Raw genomic sequence first — 15,383 nt, 5'->3', positions numbered from 1 at the left:
ATACTTGCATTGGTGACTGGTAAACACTCGATGATGGTCGAATGAAATAACTCAACAGGGTCAACTTTCGTCGTGCCTTCTTCTTCAGGTAGTGGCAGGCGCGACAGCCCATCAGCATTGCCATGCTGTTTCGTACCTTTGAATTCTATTTGATATTGATGTGCCCCTAGGAAAAGAGACCATCTCTGGAGACGCTGCGCTGTCATCACCGAAACACCATTCTTAGGGTTAAAAATGGATACCAACGGTTGATGGTCTGTCAGAAGTGTGAATTTTTGGCCCTGCAGGTAATGATTAAACTTCTTCACTCCCCATACAAGGCTAAGAGCCTCCCTATCGATCTGCACATAGTTGCGCTCAGCGGAGGTCAATGATCTGGATACAAACGCGACTGGCCTTTCCGTGCCATTTGGCAACTTGTGTGAGAGTACTGCCCCAATACCATATGGAGAAGCATCACAAGCCAACCGAATAGGCAGTGTCGGGTTGAAGTGAGCCAACACTTCCTCTGAGGTGATCAATTCTTTGCTTTTGCGAAATGCCTTCTTACAGTTTTCGCCCCATTCCCATGGTACCCCTTTCTGTAAAAGAGCGTTTAACGGGTGCAGTACCGTGGATAGATTTGGCAGAAATTTATGGTAATAGTTAATTAATCCTAGAAACGACCTCAACTGAGAGACATTCTCCGGAGCGGGAGCCTTTACAACTGCCTCAATCTTGTCAGGAGACTTATGAAGCCCCTCCCGGTCAATGACATGGCCACAGTACGAGATCCGCTTCTGGAAGAACTCACATTTCTGCCGATTTACTCTAAGTCCATACTCTTTCAGTCTGTTGAGCACCAGTTCCAAGTTTGCGAGATGTTGTTCATCACCATCACCTGTGATCAGAATATCATCCAGGTAACATTGTGTGCCTGGAATTCCCTGTAATACCTGCTCCATGGCCCTCTGCCAAATTGCTGGAGCCGATGCCACTCCAAAAACCAGCCTATTGTACCGGTACAACCCTCGATGCGTGTTGATCGTGAGGTATTGGCGTGACTCTTCCTCAACCTCCATCTGCAAGTACGCCTGTGCCAGGTCTATCTTGGTGAAGTGTTTCCCGCCAGACAATGAAGCGAAAATATCCTCAATCCGTGGAAGCGGATACTGCACCGTGTGAAGCACCGGATTAACGGTGATTTTGAAGTCTCCACAGATGCGAACCTTCCCTGGATCTCCTGGCTTGTTGCTCGCAGGACGTTTCATAACGGGAACAATGGGCGTAGTCCACTCACTCCAATCTACCTTAGACAGTACACCTGAACGTTCTAGTGCTTCCAGTTCCGCTTCAACAGTAGGTTGTATTGCATAGGGTACCGGTCTGGCTTTAAAAATTATTGGTTGTGCATGTTCATCAATCTTGATGTTTGCCGTAATTCCTCTCAGTGTTCCCAGTCCCTGCTGGAACACCTCTTTAGCATCATCCAATATTCTGGACAATCGTTTAGGTTTGACATCTGTTTCCCCGGAATCTACCATTAGTGCCTTCAAGGAGTGCCAGTCCATATTCATTTTCCTAATCCACTCCCGTCCTAGTAGTGGTGGACCTCCTTCAGGTAGCACATATAAGTCCATTACTTGGCTTTCTTCGCCCTTGTGGACCATTTCTACCTCTATTTTTCCGATGGGGTACACTCTTTGCCCCGTGTATGTTTTCAATATAATCTCCGTATCCTGTAGGGGAATATGTTGGAATAACCTTCTGTAATCTTTCTTATTCATGACCGTCAATGCCGATCCAGTGTCCAATTCCATTTTTACTTGGACTCCTGCTATCTGAAGAGTGACCCAAATTGTCTGGAGATCTGCATCCTTACCAACATTGTGTACTCTTAAGCTATCCAGTTCATTACTGCTAGCATCTGAATCTGACTTCTGTTCGGTCAAACTGTTCTTTGTCACCTTGTGTACCTTTGCGTATTTTCCTTGCGGTGACTTTTTGTTGCTGGTCTTCTTTCCTGACCGGCATACTTTAGCTATGTGGCCAAGCCTGCCACACATTCTGCATTCTTGGTTTTTAAACCAACACTGGTTCTGATCGTGCGTTGTCTTTCCACAACGATAACATTTGACAGAACTCAAACCCAATTTGTTTGTACTGAGTTCCGGTGACCGTAGCTGCATTACTGCCGTGCCTCTCGCTGCGGCTTCGTGTGCTGCTGCCATAGTGACCGCCTTCTCAAGCGTCAGCTCATTCTCCTCGAGCAGTCGCTTTTGTGTATCCTGTTTAAATAAACCACACACAAATTTATCTCGTAGTGCCTCTGTCAGTCCCGTTCCAAACTGACAATATTTTGCTAGCTTACGTAATTCCATCAAATATTCAGCATTGCTTTCATTCTGCAGCTGCCTTCTGTCGTAAAATTTAAATCGTTCCGCTAGCATCAGCGGCGTGGGGTTTAGATGATTTTTCAGGACAGTAACAATCTTATCGAACGTCTTATCCGCCGATTCATCTGGTGATAATAGGTGTTTCAATTGCCCGTATGTCTTCGCACCCATTAAATTTAATAATGTTAGTGCTTTATCTGCATCAGGAATTTTATTTGCCTTACAATAATTTTGTATGCGTTCTACATACATGGCCCAATCTTCGGTGTCACTATCAAAGGTATTAATGTTCCCATGTTTAGGCATCGTTGCAATTTATTGTATTTTTATGTTATCCAAGGTGGCGGCTTCCCGCTCTTGTCGTCGTCCTCCGCCCACAAAATGGCGGTTTTCCCGCGCTTGGCGGTCTTCAACCGTCCCCCGACGCTGTCTCCGCTTCACCGCGGCTCTCGCGCCTTCAGTTTCCCCAGACGCTGCGCCTTTTAGCCCGAATGCGGCCCTTATCTCCGGTCGCGATCGATGTCCCCGCGCTGCGCCTCTCGCTCGAAAGTGGCCCGGCCCTTACCTCCGGTCGCGATCGATCTCACCGCCCTTATTCCTCCGTCTTCCCAGCCCCGTCTGTACAGCCAACACGGTTGACTTTCTGTCGCGTCGCTGCCCGGCTTACCCACCACCGAGGTAGAAAAGAAGAAAGCTGACAGTCGCTGATGGAGGCTTCGAGGTCAGGATGTCTTCTGCACTCCGGTTTCTCGATGCCTGCCGCTCGGCGTGTCTTCCAGTAGGGTGATGAGGGTGGAAACCTCTCTTCAACGTCCTGTCTGTGGACGAAGCCACCGTGGAAATAACTGCCGCAGGGTAAGAATCGGACTCGTCGCCACTGTTAAGTCTGTGTGTTATAGTGATAATTACTACACAGACTACCAGAGTAAATTCAACAGGTCTTTACTGGTTGGAGGTCGGGACTATACTGAATACAATATTAATACACAGTGCTTATATACCGGTGTGGTCACCACCGGTATTACGTATACAGCAGCCAGAGAAAGTAGTACATCTCTTAAGGTGGAACAGGCTTAAGTTCTCTTAAGGTGGAACAGGTTACATACACCACAGGTAGGTTTTTATTTATTTTTGTGGGGCCAGGAGCAGCAGGAGTGCTCCTCTGGGCTGTGCAAAAATAATCCGGGCCACTGCTACACCCGTTCCTCCAACCAGCGCAGGCGGACACCCCCGACCTACCTTTTTCTCCAGCCTGGGGCTGCCCAATATTCTGTCAGATTAGCGCCAGCAAGCTTCCCTGGTGGCCCGCGGCCTGCCGAGTGTACGGTAATGAGGCCCAGCCCTAAAAACGGACCAGGCTCCCAGCAGCACCATCAGACAGCCGGCTGCCGTGCTCTACGGGCAGGCTACCCAATAGTCAAAATCTGGCCTCTGATGTCTCAAACAAATTGCACAGCTCTCTCATTCTGCTGCTGGGTGCCCACATGGGAAGTGATGGAATTGTTTGCACCGTCAAGCAACACGAGTCACCTGCTTGCTACATCGGTGAATTGCTGATTGTCTGCTGCTGATGTTCCCTGTGGCAGCTTGGAATGAGCCAAACACCTAAAGGTTCAGGGATGTGCTGACCTTAACAACCAATGCCATTGCCATTGATGTGATGGAAGTTGGCTAGAAGTTCCGTCACTGCCTCTCCAGTGAAGCCTCGCATGCAAAGGCAGTCTGCCCCTGACATTCCAAGGTAAGTGTGGCCTCAACCTGTATATGCAACTTTGTGGGTAAGGGTATATGAGTAAGGGTAGTCTATCTCTGATGCACGTGACCTGCCTAGCATTCCTCCTTTTGCCTATTCCTCAAATAACACAGCAAAAGATGAACCATCATTTCAATGCCTAGTTTCAAAATTCTAACTGTAGCAACTAAAAATGTGGTAGCCAAAACATTTGGGCAAAAACTAGAGCTGAAATCACAAATCAAAAGAAAAATGACACTTTCAGATATGAAAAAACAGAAATTCCCTTCCTTACTGCCACCCGTTAGCGCTGGAATCCTTGCGAAAAATGGCAGCTGCCACCCTAACGCCCTTCTCTGGCACGGGACTCGGTGGCTGCCATTTTGGTGAGGGCCTTGGCGCTGCCAATAGCAGCGCTGGCCCTGGAGATGCAAATATGGAGAGCGTGACATCAATGCCAACTGGCGTCACGCTGTGCAAACTTGGACCTTAGTGCTGAGTTTAGCGCTGGGTCCTAAGCTCGCTCAGGAAAGTGAGCATGCAGCAGACTGACAGACACACATCTTTCAGGTAAGTTTGCATTTAAGCTTTTGGACTGGATTTTTTTGATTTTATTGATGTAATGACTTGGTGCAATACATGTTAAAAGTTTTTTTTTTTAAGTGTGCAAGGAGATCTGCCGGACGCTTGCAAGGCCACGGATGGTAAAGGAAGGCCTTTGAGAAGACAGAAAATGCTGGAAATACTCCGCAGGTCAGGCAACATCCGTGGGGAAAGAAACAGAATTCACGTCTCAGGGCGAGATGCTGCCTGACCTGCTGAGTATTTCCAGCATTTTATGCTTTTATTTCAGATTTACACCATCCCCTCTCAGAGGGAAGAGAAAGACGCCGAAGAGGAAGACGCCGAAGAGGAAGACACAGAAGAGGAGGAAGCAGAAGTACGGATGCATCCCAGACAGCCCCTTTCTGGCTGGGATATCCAGGATAGAATCATCTGCTTGCAGTAGCAGTGCCTACAACCCCTATTGCCCTTTCAACATTTGTCCTATACCTTACCTTCCCTCTGTTACTGACCATCACAGCGACCTCTTGACCACAATGTTGAAATAAAAGCCACCACAATCTAACTTTATACATTTATCCATCAAATATGACATCAATAAATTAACTCATCACCCTTATGCATTGCCTAGTGACTGTCTTGTGTGTGCCTTTGCCTATCCTACTGATGTCACACAGTGCTACCCCAGTGGCTGAAGCATGGCTGGTGGAAGGCTGCTGACTTTCAGTGGGGGACACTGCAAATGGCCTTGCAGGCCGACCTTGAGGAGCTGGGGGCTGGGAGTGTCAGATCAAGTGATGGGGTTTCTTCTTACATAGGATAACATAGGATATATGGCACAGAAACAGGCCATTCGGCCCAACCAGTCCATGCCGGCGTTTATGCTCCACTCGAACCTCCTCCCATCTTTCCTCATCTAAATCTATCAGCATAACGCTCTATTCCCTTTTCCCTCATATGCTTGTTTAGCCTCCCCTTAAATGCATCTATACTATTCGCTTCAACCACTCCCTGTGGTAGCGAGTTCCACATTCTCACCACTCTCTGGGTAAAGAAGTTTCTTCTGAATTCCCTATTGAATTTCTTAGTGACTATCTTATATTGATGGCCTCTAGTTATGCTCTTCCCCACACGTGGAAACATTCCCTCTGTATCCACTCTATCAAAATGTTTCATAATTTTAAAGACCTCTATTAAGTCACCCCTCAGCCTCCTCTCCCGCTTCTTGGTCAACCACTGACCGGGCAGGCTGCATTTCTTGGGTGTGTGAAATGAGGGAGGCACAAGTGTGGAGTTGTGAAGGGAGGGCGGGAAAGCAAGAGGTGCATGCTAGAAGGAGGATAATGTAGGAGGATACCAGCATCTTGTATCCTTTCAGCCTCGCTGCTAGCCAAGGGCTCAGCCATGCCCCTGCCAAGTGGGTGAGGTAAAGATAGAAATAGGAGGTGTGCCTCGTGTTTAGTAGAGATTGTTGGTAGGTGAGTGGAGGGGGAGTCATGCATTGAGCAGTGTGTGAGGCTAGTGGTGCAGTTGGTAGGAGATGGCTTTTGAAGATCCATTCACTGACCTTGACCAGTGGTCTGAGGTCATGAAGCTTCTTTGGGCACTGGAGCCAGGTGGTGGGGGCGACACTGCTGGCAGTGATGGCCTCGGTGATGTGGTCCCACATCGTTCTTTCTGGTGGGCCTCCTGGCCCCTGTAGGTAGAGGACCTCTCTTGCAGTGTTGAACCCCTGCCCAAAGCTGGAGTGCTGTGTGCAAGACCCTTGGTGCCCCTTCCCTGCCCTGCTGAGCCATTTGTGTTTGTGCTGAAGCACTTTTCCCATTTTTTTTTTTTTAGGTGCGGAAGGCAATTCAGCTTTAAGAGCTGAAGACTCCCATTTGAGAATTCTTTTTAATATTTTTTTCAGAAGACAGTTCAGCTGTAAGGGTTTAAAAACTGCATATTTTTAGATTTTTTTTTTTCATTTCAGAAGTCAGTTTCCCTTTAAAGGACCGAATAGCTTTCCGAAATGACAGCTTTGCTTTAAGAGAAGACTGTTCTTGCTACAATAACGCTACAGCCACGCTACATTGGGACATCCTGTCGCGACGAATGGCACCAAAGCAGCCTTGCACGGCGAGTTTAGCGCTGGGCTAATGTTAAATAGGCACCAGCGCCAATTTACCGGAATTGCCAGCGCCATCATTTCCGGCTTCAGTTAACACCGGCCCGCGGTGGCAACAGCAGGCTTTTAACCGATATCGAATTTCCAGGCCTATATTCTTCAAAAACAGAAGGTCTCCCTTTAAATGCTCAGATCCTGTCAGCCCTCAAAGTGCCTGCACCCAGAACATATCATATATGGGCAAACTCAAGTTGTAGCGTAATCCCGTCAAGAATCACTGGACATTGTGTTTACAGCCATACAATATATTATTCTATTAAAATTAAAGCTCTCGTCTTTTTTTGCCTTGAGCTCCCGAGGCCTGATCTAAGGCCCTGCTGGAAATTCACACACTACCTGTGGAGAAATTGGGTGCACTGCATACTTTCAGCCCCCGCCCATTGACTGTGGTTGCTCGGAAATCTTACCCACAAGTGCATAATCCCATATGGCAACAGTTCTTGTCCAAGCACTTCAGCTAACTTGCCACTAGGTAAGCCAAGATTGCATGGGAGGGGGAGGGGGGAGTGCGGGGTCAGAGAATGGCACATACACTTTATGTTCAAAATTGAAGAGCAACTGTGAGGCACCAACAATTTTTATTCATACAAGCAATCTGAATTGGAATTAAGAAAAAAATATTTTTAATCCAAATTAACCTGTAGAATCCCAATTCATCACTCAATGTGTTTTGTATCTGTGTGCGTGTACAGCATATACACACACACACACAGACACACACACACACGCACACGTGTGTCTTCACTTTTAGGGAATACTCCAAAACTGAAATAAGTTGAAGTAAATTGAGGCTAAGCATGTGGACAACGTACACTGTCTGTATTCGTAAACATTGCCCAGGGTATGAAAAATACACATAAGGGACACAAACACATCATGAGTGGGAATCCAAAGCATTTCTCCAAACTGGAATGAAGTGAGAGAAACTATCATTAAGGCCTCACTATGCTCCAAGATTACACCATTTTACTAATTGCTTAAAATTTTGTGATAGGATGTAGTTGTAACCGCATCAAACATGAATAGATGAACTTATAGAGTGTGTGTATATTTCAAATACACACCTGCTGCCAGTTATATATCTGTGGACGCACTGGTTATTCATTGAACAGATGCAGTTTAGTTTCTTGTACACGCTGGGATTTCTAAATTCATTGTTTAATAGTTCAACAACTAATGTAAAACATGAATATATTTTTCCCAAAGTAGGAGTATGTGAGCATAAGACAATTTAGTGGCAGAGAAGGCTTTTGTACTAATAATTGGAGTAAGACAGAAGTTTTGTACCTTTGATTCCTCACACAGTGAGTTCCTGATTTTGTGCAACAACTAATCCAACATTTAAATTTGTTTTATTTTATAAGATCTCGGTAAGATTGTAAATAGATTTTAATCCTAGTTTCCAATAAGACACTTCTCTAATTTAAAAAGTAAATTTGAATCAAATGAAACTCTTACCCCTTGATATAGATGTCACTTGATTTTTGACCTGTAATAAAATTTTCATCTTCTAATATGACATCTTCGGCATTCCAGATAATTATTCTTAGTTCATACCTGCAATCAAATACAACAATTGATCAAAGACGATCTCACAGACATTTAAGACATGACATGTATACGTTAAATTGGAGGCAATCTGATTTCCTCAGACACTATGGGCTGGATTTTCTCAATAGGGGCACATTGGGAGCGGGACAGCTGGTTGTCGGGTTTCAGTCCTGTCCCCAACAACGTCCAGCCAACCCATGCTATTTTCCCTTGATTGAACTTGTTAAGCCCGCCCTGCAGGCTTAGCCAGCCAATTAAGGGAAAGCCGGTGACAGAGGACGTCAGTGTATGACGTTTCATCTGTCAAATATTTTTGACAGATGAATTGTCAGTGTTTGACAGCTTTGAGAAGCTGTCAAACACTGACAATCTCTGTTCTAAGGTAAGCCCTTGGACTGAAGACTCACCAAATCTCTCTCCTTAGCAGAAAGCAGATGGCTGCTGCATCAGAGAATGCAGCAGCCATTCTGTCACCTCTACCATGGAGATGAGGCACCTCCGGATCCCCAAAGGTTGAAGCCTGCAGGAAGAAGCAAAGGTAAGTAAACTTTTTCGAACACTTTGCACTCACCTCTCACAATTACCTCTCCACACTTGCACCCATCACTCTCTTTTACATCTGACATCTCGACCCCTCTCACCCCTGCAAACCCACTGCTCACCTCGCTGACCCTGGCGAGGTTCGCAGCCGTCGGGAAGCCCACACTTGTGGCTGTAATCCCCTTCCCGCCTCGAGGAGATGGGTCCCTGCGCGAGTCGGGGGCCCGCCTCCCGGGAAGATGGCACGGAGGCAGATTGGGAGCGGGGTTGGTACCCATTCCCAGTTTCTGCCATTTTCCTGGCAGTCTCGCCTCCATACCCGCCTCCCCAGGGCTGGCAAAATTCCCCCTCTATTCTAATCGAAATAAAATGTACAACTTACTTTTCTATAGAACTCCTCATATACAGAGATCTGCCTCACAGGGCAGTGGACAACTCGTGGACACCAAGAAGGAGGGAATAAGGGAAGGATGGGGTTAAGAGTGGGCGAAGAGAAGAGACTTTAGGAGGCTTTAGAAAGTGGAGAGAGAGGACAAGGGAGAGTTGCTGAGGGATGAAGATCCAGGGGGTGGGGACCTGAAGGAACAGCTACCAATGGTGCACCACAGGGAACAGATGATGAGAAGTACACCACTGTTCATAAAGCTGAGGGTGCATGAAGGGACGTATGGCAGGAGGAGATTGCTGAGGTTGGGAGGGGTGAAGCCACGGACTGGTATGAAGTTGAGAACGAGTATCTTCAGGTCATTTCAAACGGGAAGCCGTTTGAGCATGGGAAGGACAGGGGTGATGTGGACATAGGCCTTAGTTTGGGTGAGAACACAAGCCATAGCATTCGGATGAATCATCATTTATGGAAGGTGGAAGCAGGAAGTCAGCAAGGGGAGCACTAGAGCCTCGAGGTGGTAAAGACATGAGTTAGGGTTCCTGCAGCAGAGAGCAAGAGAGCAAGTGGGTGATTTTTCAGAAATAAAAGAAAGCAATCTTGGTAACAAATTGGAGGAAGCTGAGCTCTGGGTGGAGCGGAAACCAGAGTTCCTCACCTCTGAGCTTAGTCTGGGGGTGGCAGGTAGGGAGGTTGATGAAGTGGAGGCCAGAGACATTTAGGTATTTGGTGGGAGCTGACGTGTATGGCTTCAATTTTCCCAACATTTAGCTGGAGGGAGTTTTGGTTTATTCAGATCTTAATACGAGATTGGCGGCTGTAGAGAATGTCATCAGCTGACCCATGCTTCAAGCTGATGTCTCCGACGAGTAGCATGTAAGGGATGAAATGCAAGTGGCCAAGGACGGAACCCTGAGCTACGGCTTAGGTGATTGCGTGGGAACGAGGAAAAGCTGTTGGAGGCAATGTAGTGTCTATGATCTGATGTGTAGGAGAGAAACCATAAGAGAACAGTGCCAGAGAGTAAGCAATAATAGACACTATTACAAGGAGTTACAAGACTTCAAGAAATCAAGGAATTCTGATGAAACCAGAAAGCAAAACTTCGTAATTTATGATCTGCAGAATTAAGATTTACTATTTACAGCTTTCAACCCACTCCATATTGTTATAACTGTACTGATTTCTGTAACCAGTACTGTCACAGTGGCTCAAACTTCCCATTCTAATTAGTAAATAATTTATATGTTTTCGTGATATATTTGTACTCATCAAAGTGCGGAATGTCATTGCCGGGAGTATCAGTTTTCCCACTGTCTACCATTAATTAGGGACCACCAGAAGAAATTGAGAGTAAAAAAAACCTCTCCGTCCTCAATTCTAAAACTGGTCTCGGTTTCAGATAAGGAGGGGTACAGGTGATTTCAGAAGTAAACTTTGGAACATTTAGTTTTCAAAAGTCAGTGCATTTTTTTGAATTTCCAGGTAATTTGATTTGATGTCTTTTTGATAATGCAAATTTAGGTCAGAGAAATAAATGAGCACAGAGAGCTCTGAAGAGAGGGATAAGACGCAGCAAAGAAGGCCTCACAGTAATGATGAGACAAGTGAGCAATTTAATTAAAGGGATGACGGCAAGACTAAATTTTAATATCCTTTTAAAGAATAAATTACAGCCCTCCAACAGTGCAGTGCTCTTGCAAAACTATATCATTCTACTTGTGTTTCAATTAGAATTTTCCTTTTACCCCTTCGGCTTGCGAGGTGATATATCAACAGAAGGCCCAGGAGGAGGCATATCCATTGGAAATATGTCCACCCACATCTGAACACGGCCCTGGAGGAATATCAGAAGCAGAAACATGATATTAGAGAACCAGTTACCTGCTTCAATAAAATTCTACATGATACTAAAGGAACGGTTACATCAAGACACACGATTAGGGAATGGGGAATTAAGTGATGGGCTCATTCGTGGTTAATGAGAATGACTCAGATTCAACAACAGGCAAGGACAATCTAAACAAATGGTATGGGATTGTCCGTCCATTATACACACCACCTAATTTTCTTTTCCATAATGGGCAGCCGATCCAATATTGCCCGTGTTTTAGCATCTCCATCAAAGTTGAAAGTTCCTGCAATTATCTTGTAGTGTATGTACCTTTAAGAGAGAACTACTTTTACAGCTCCTGTATACTGTAGTACCGGCAGTGACCACACCTGTATATAAGCCTTGAGCATGCCTCTGTACTCCCAGTCTTGAGACTACTCTACTCCAGTAAACACCTGTTGATTGTTAAGTTACAGCCTCCGTGTAGTTATTGGGAAACATCCTACTTTAAGAATCACGGATCTAACAGTGGCGACGAGGTCGATTCGAATCTGCCTGCAACTCTGCATTTCCCTTCAAGGATTCGCTCCGGGAGGACGGTGGAAGAAAGTCGAGGCCAGAAGCACGGGCGTCGACCACGAGCAACCGCCCAGTCATCCGGCAGAGAGTAAACATCGCAGGAGAGGCTGTTGAGAGCCAGGCTTGGTTCCCCAGCCACGACGATCCAGCAACAGACTGGCAACAGGTACAGCGCACACCCTTCCCGGACAGCGGCGGCTGGAGCCGACCGACGGCGTAGAAAAGCCGAGCAGCGTCGATGGGGTAAGAGAGAGGGTGAAGGAAAAACAAACAGACAGAGAGAGAGGGTAAAGCAGCAGCCGGGTTCAGGACCGAGCGACGGCAACGGGAAAGGCGCACAGGAGAACGCGCAGAGCACAGCCAGGGCTCAAGGGCTGAACCGCGTCCGCGGGGAGAAGAAGGGAGAGCGCGGGAGATGCCATTGAACCGCGGAGAAGAAGGGAGAGCGCGGGAGACGCCATTTTTAGAAGCCGCAGTGGAGAAGAAGGGCGAGCGCGGGAAGGAAGGAAAGCACGGGAGACGCCATTTTGTGCCAGCGGAGAAGAAGGGAGAGCACGGGAGACACCATTTTAGACAGTTAAATCACACCCAGGGATGGCGAAGAGTGGCAGTATCACTGCGTTCGACAATGAAGTCGAAGATTGGGCGACATATGTGGAACGCATTGAGGTGTACTGCAGGGCGAATGAAGTGCCAGATGCTAGGAAAGCACTGGTTTTGTTAAATTCCATGGGTGCAAAAACTTATGGCTTACTGCGAAACCTGATAACCCCAGAGAAGCCCGTGGATAAGAATTTCAAAAGCATAGTAGAAATCCTACAGGACCACTTAAGCCCCACACCGCTGCTGATAGCAGAAAGATTTAAGTTTCACAAAAGGAACCAGCATAAAGACGAAAGTAATGCTGAGTACTTAACGGAACTGTGCAAGCTATCGAAACACTGCCAGTTTGGAGTGGGACTATCAGATACGTTAAGGGACAAGTTTGTGTGTGGGCTTCAAAGTGAAGGAACCCAGAAACGGCTTCTATCAGAAAAGGATCTTACGCTGGACAAGGCTTTCAGCATGGAAGTATCATACGAAGCAGCCGCACGGGGCGCTGCAGAGATACAACGGAGACCGTAAGAATATGGCACCAATGAAATGTCATATGGAGCAGGGAAGTGTTATCGCTGCGGCAGAACAAAACACGACCAGAAGGATTGTTGGTTCAAGGACCAAGTGTGCAGACAGTGTGGAAAAACAGGACACATAGCAAGAGTCTGCAGGTCAGGGAAGAAAACCAACAGCAAGAAATCTCCACAGGAGAAGTACAAAAAGGTACATAAGGTGATGGACAGTAGTTCAGACGAGCAGGGAAGTGATACAGACTCCGGAAGCAAGGAGCTGGGTTGTCTGAAACTACATAAGGTAACCAAAATGGAGGATCACCAGACTATCTGGGTCACACTCAAGATAGACGGAGTCCAAGTGAAAATGGAATTGGACACTGGATCAGCCCTAACAGTCATAAACCAAAGGGACTACAGGCGGCTAGTTTCACATATACCCTTGAAAGCTACAGAGAATGTCTTGAAGACGTACACGGGGCAAAAAGTCTACCCCAAAGGAAAAATAAGGGTGAAAGTGATATCCAAAGGCCAGGAAATACCTAAAATGGACCTATATGTATTGCCAGATGGAGGACCACCACTACTAGGACGTGAATGGGTCCGGAAGATACAATTAGATTGGCATTCCATACAGGCACTGAAGGTTGAGGCCAAAAAGGATGACGGCGTCACACCTGGACGACTGTCAAAAATGCTAACTGACGCACAAGAAGTGTTCCAGGAGGGACTCGGAACACTAAAAGGCATAACAGCAATGATTAAAATAGAGGAAAATTTAAGTCCAAAGTTTTTTAAGGCCAGACCGGTGCCTTATGCGATCCGACCAGCCATCGAAGCAGAGCTGGAAGGGTTGGAACGTTCAGGAGTACTGTCCAAAGTAGACTGGAGCGAGTGGGCTACACCCATCGTCCCTGTAATGAAGAGGTCGTTGAGTAATACGCCTGGGGAACCAAAGAGGTCCGCATCTGTGGGGATTTTAAGGTGACAGTGAACCCAGTCCTTCACACGGTACAATATCCGCATCCACGGACTGAGGATATTTTCGCCTCGCTATCTGGAGGTAAATGCTTCACCAAAATTGATCTGGCCCAGGCGTACTTGCAAATGGAGGTAGAAGAAGCCTCGAAACAATACCGCACGATCAACACTCATAAAGGTCTCTATCAATACAACCGGCTGGTGTTCGGAGTAGCATCAGCTCCGGCTATTTGGCAAAGGGCAATGGATCAAGTCCTGCAAGGGATTTCAGGGACCCAGTGTTATTTGGACGACATCCTGGTCACGGGCGAAAATGACAGTGATCACCTCGCCAACCTGGAAAAGGTGCTCACTAGATTAAAGGAATATGGGCTACGAGCTGATCGCCACAAGTGCGAGTTTTTCCAGAAGCAGATCTCGTATTGTAGCCACGTTATTGATGAAGAGGGGTTACATAAGTCCCCTGAAAAGATTGAGGCAGTAGTCAAGACTCCAGCACCGGAAAATGTGTCACAACTGAGGTCGTTCCTCGGGCTGGTAAACTACTACCATAAGTTCTTACCAAATTTGTCGACAGTAGTACACCCACTGAATACTCTACTGCAAACGGGGGTACTATGGAAGTGGAATGACGAATGTAAACGATCTTTCCAGAAATGCAAAGATTTGATCACATCAAAAGAGGTGTTGGCCCATTTCAACCCAGCACTACCAATCCGGTTGGCATGTGATGCATCACCCTATGGTATTGGAGCGGTGCTGTTGCACAAATTCCCAGACGGGTTGGAGAGGCCAGTAGCCTTTTCGTCTCGGTCACTAACCTCAGCCAAGCGCAACTACGCCCAGATCGACAGGGAGGCCCTCAGCCTAGTATGGGGAGTAAAAAAATTCAACCACTATCTGCATGGGCAGAAGTTCACCTTGCTGACTGACCACCAACCACTTGTCTCCATCTTTCATCCAAAGAAGGGCGTTCCGGTGATGACTGCACAACGGTTACAAAGATGGTCCCTTTTTCTAGGGGCGAACCAATATGAAATAGAATATAAAGGCACGAAACAGCACGGAAGCACTGATGGGCTATCACGCTTGCCACTGCCTACTGTGGAGGAAGCACCAGCAGTGGACCCTATCGAGATATTTTATTCGTCAATAATTGAACGATTGCCAGTAACTAACGCGGATGTAGAGAAGGAGACCCGCAATGACCCGACACTGTCTCGGGTATATGATTTGACGGTGAGGGGATGGCCAACACATGGCAACTCACTGTTGCCAGCATTCTCATCCAGAAGAGAACAGCTGTCAGTATGCCAGGGGACAGTGATGTGTGGATCCCGAGTGGTAATTCCACCAAAGTTAAGGGAGAGAGTGCTAAATGAGCTTCACGAAGGTCATCTGGGAGGGGTGAAAATGAAAAGCCTTGCTAGGGCTTATGTGTGGTGGCCGGGGATTGATCAACAAATCGAGGACCTAACTAAGAGCTGCTCAGGATGCCAGAAGGTCCAAAATGCACCACCACATGCCCCTCTACACCCATGGGAGTGGCCCTCCTCTCCATGGCAA

The 15,383-nt window shown here is 46.9% G+C and overlaps 1 protein-coding gene across 1 annotated transcript in view; it reads right to left on the bottom strand.

Annotated features, from left to right (window-relative positions):
- The window catches only part of LOC147082100 (fer-1-like protein 6), a 199,852-nt gene that overhangs the window by 33,791 nt on the left and 150,678 nt on the right, over window positions 1-15,383 (bottom strand). Inside the window, exons 27-28 of the mRNA XM_085980446.1 lie at window positions 11,063-11,151; window positions 8,297-8,395 (exon numbers count right to left, since the gene is read on the bottom strand). Coding sequence (XP_085836572.1) covers window positions 8,297-8,395; window positions 11,063-11,151 — 188 coding nt within the window. The remainder of the gene's footprint in view (window positions 1-8,296; window positions 8,396-11,062; window positions 11,152-15,383) is intronic.

This window comes from Somniosus microcephalus, unplaced genomic scaffold (genome assembly GCF_052327205.1).
Source record: "Somniosus microcephalus isolate GS21.2 unplaced genomic scaffold, FLI_Smic_1.0 scaffold175, whole genome shotgun sequence".
NCBI lineage: Eukaryota > Metazoa > Chordata > Chondrichthyes > Squaliformes > Somniosidae > Somniosus > Somniosus microcephalus.
This window is presented reverse-complemented; position numbering and strand designations above follow the sequence as displayed.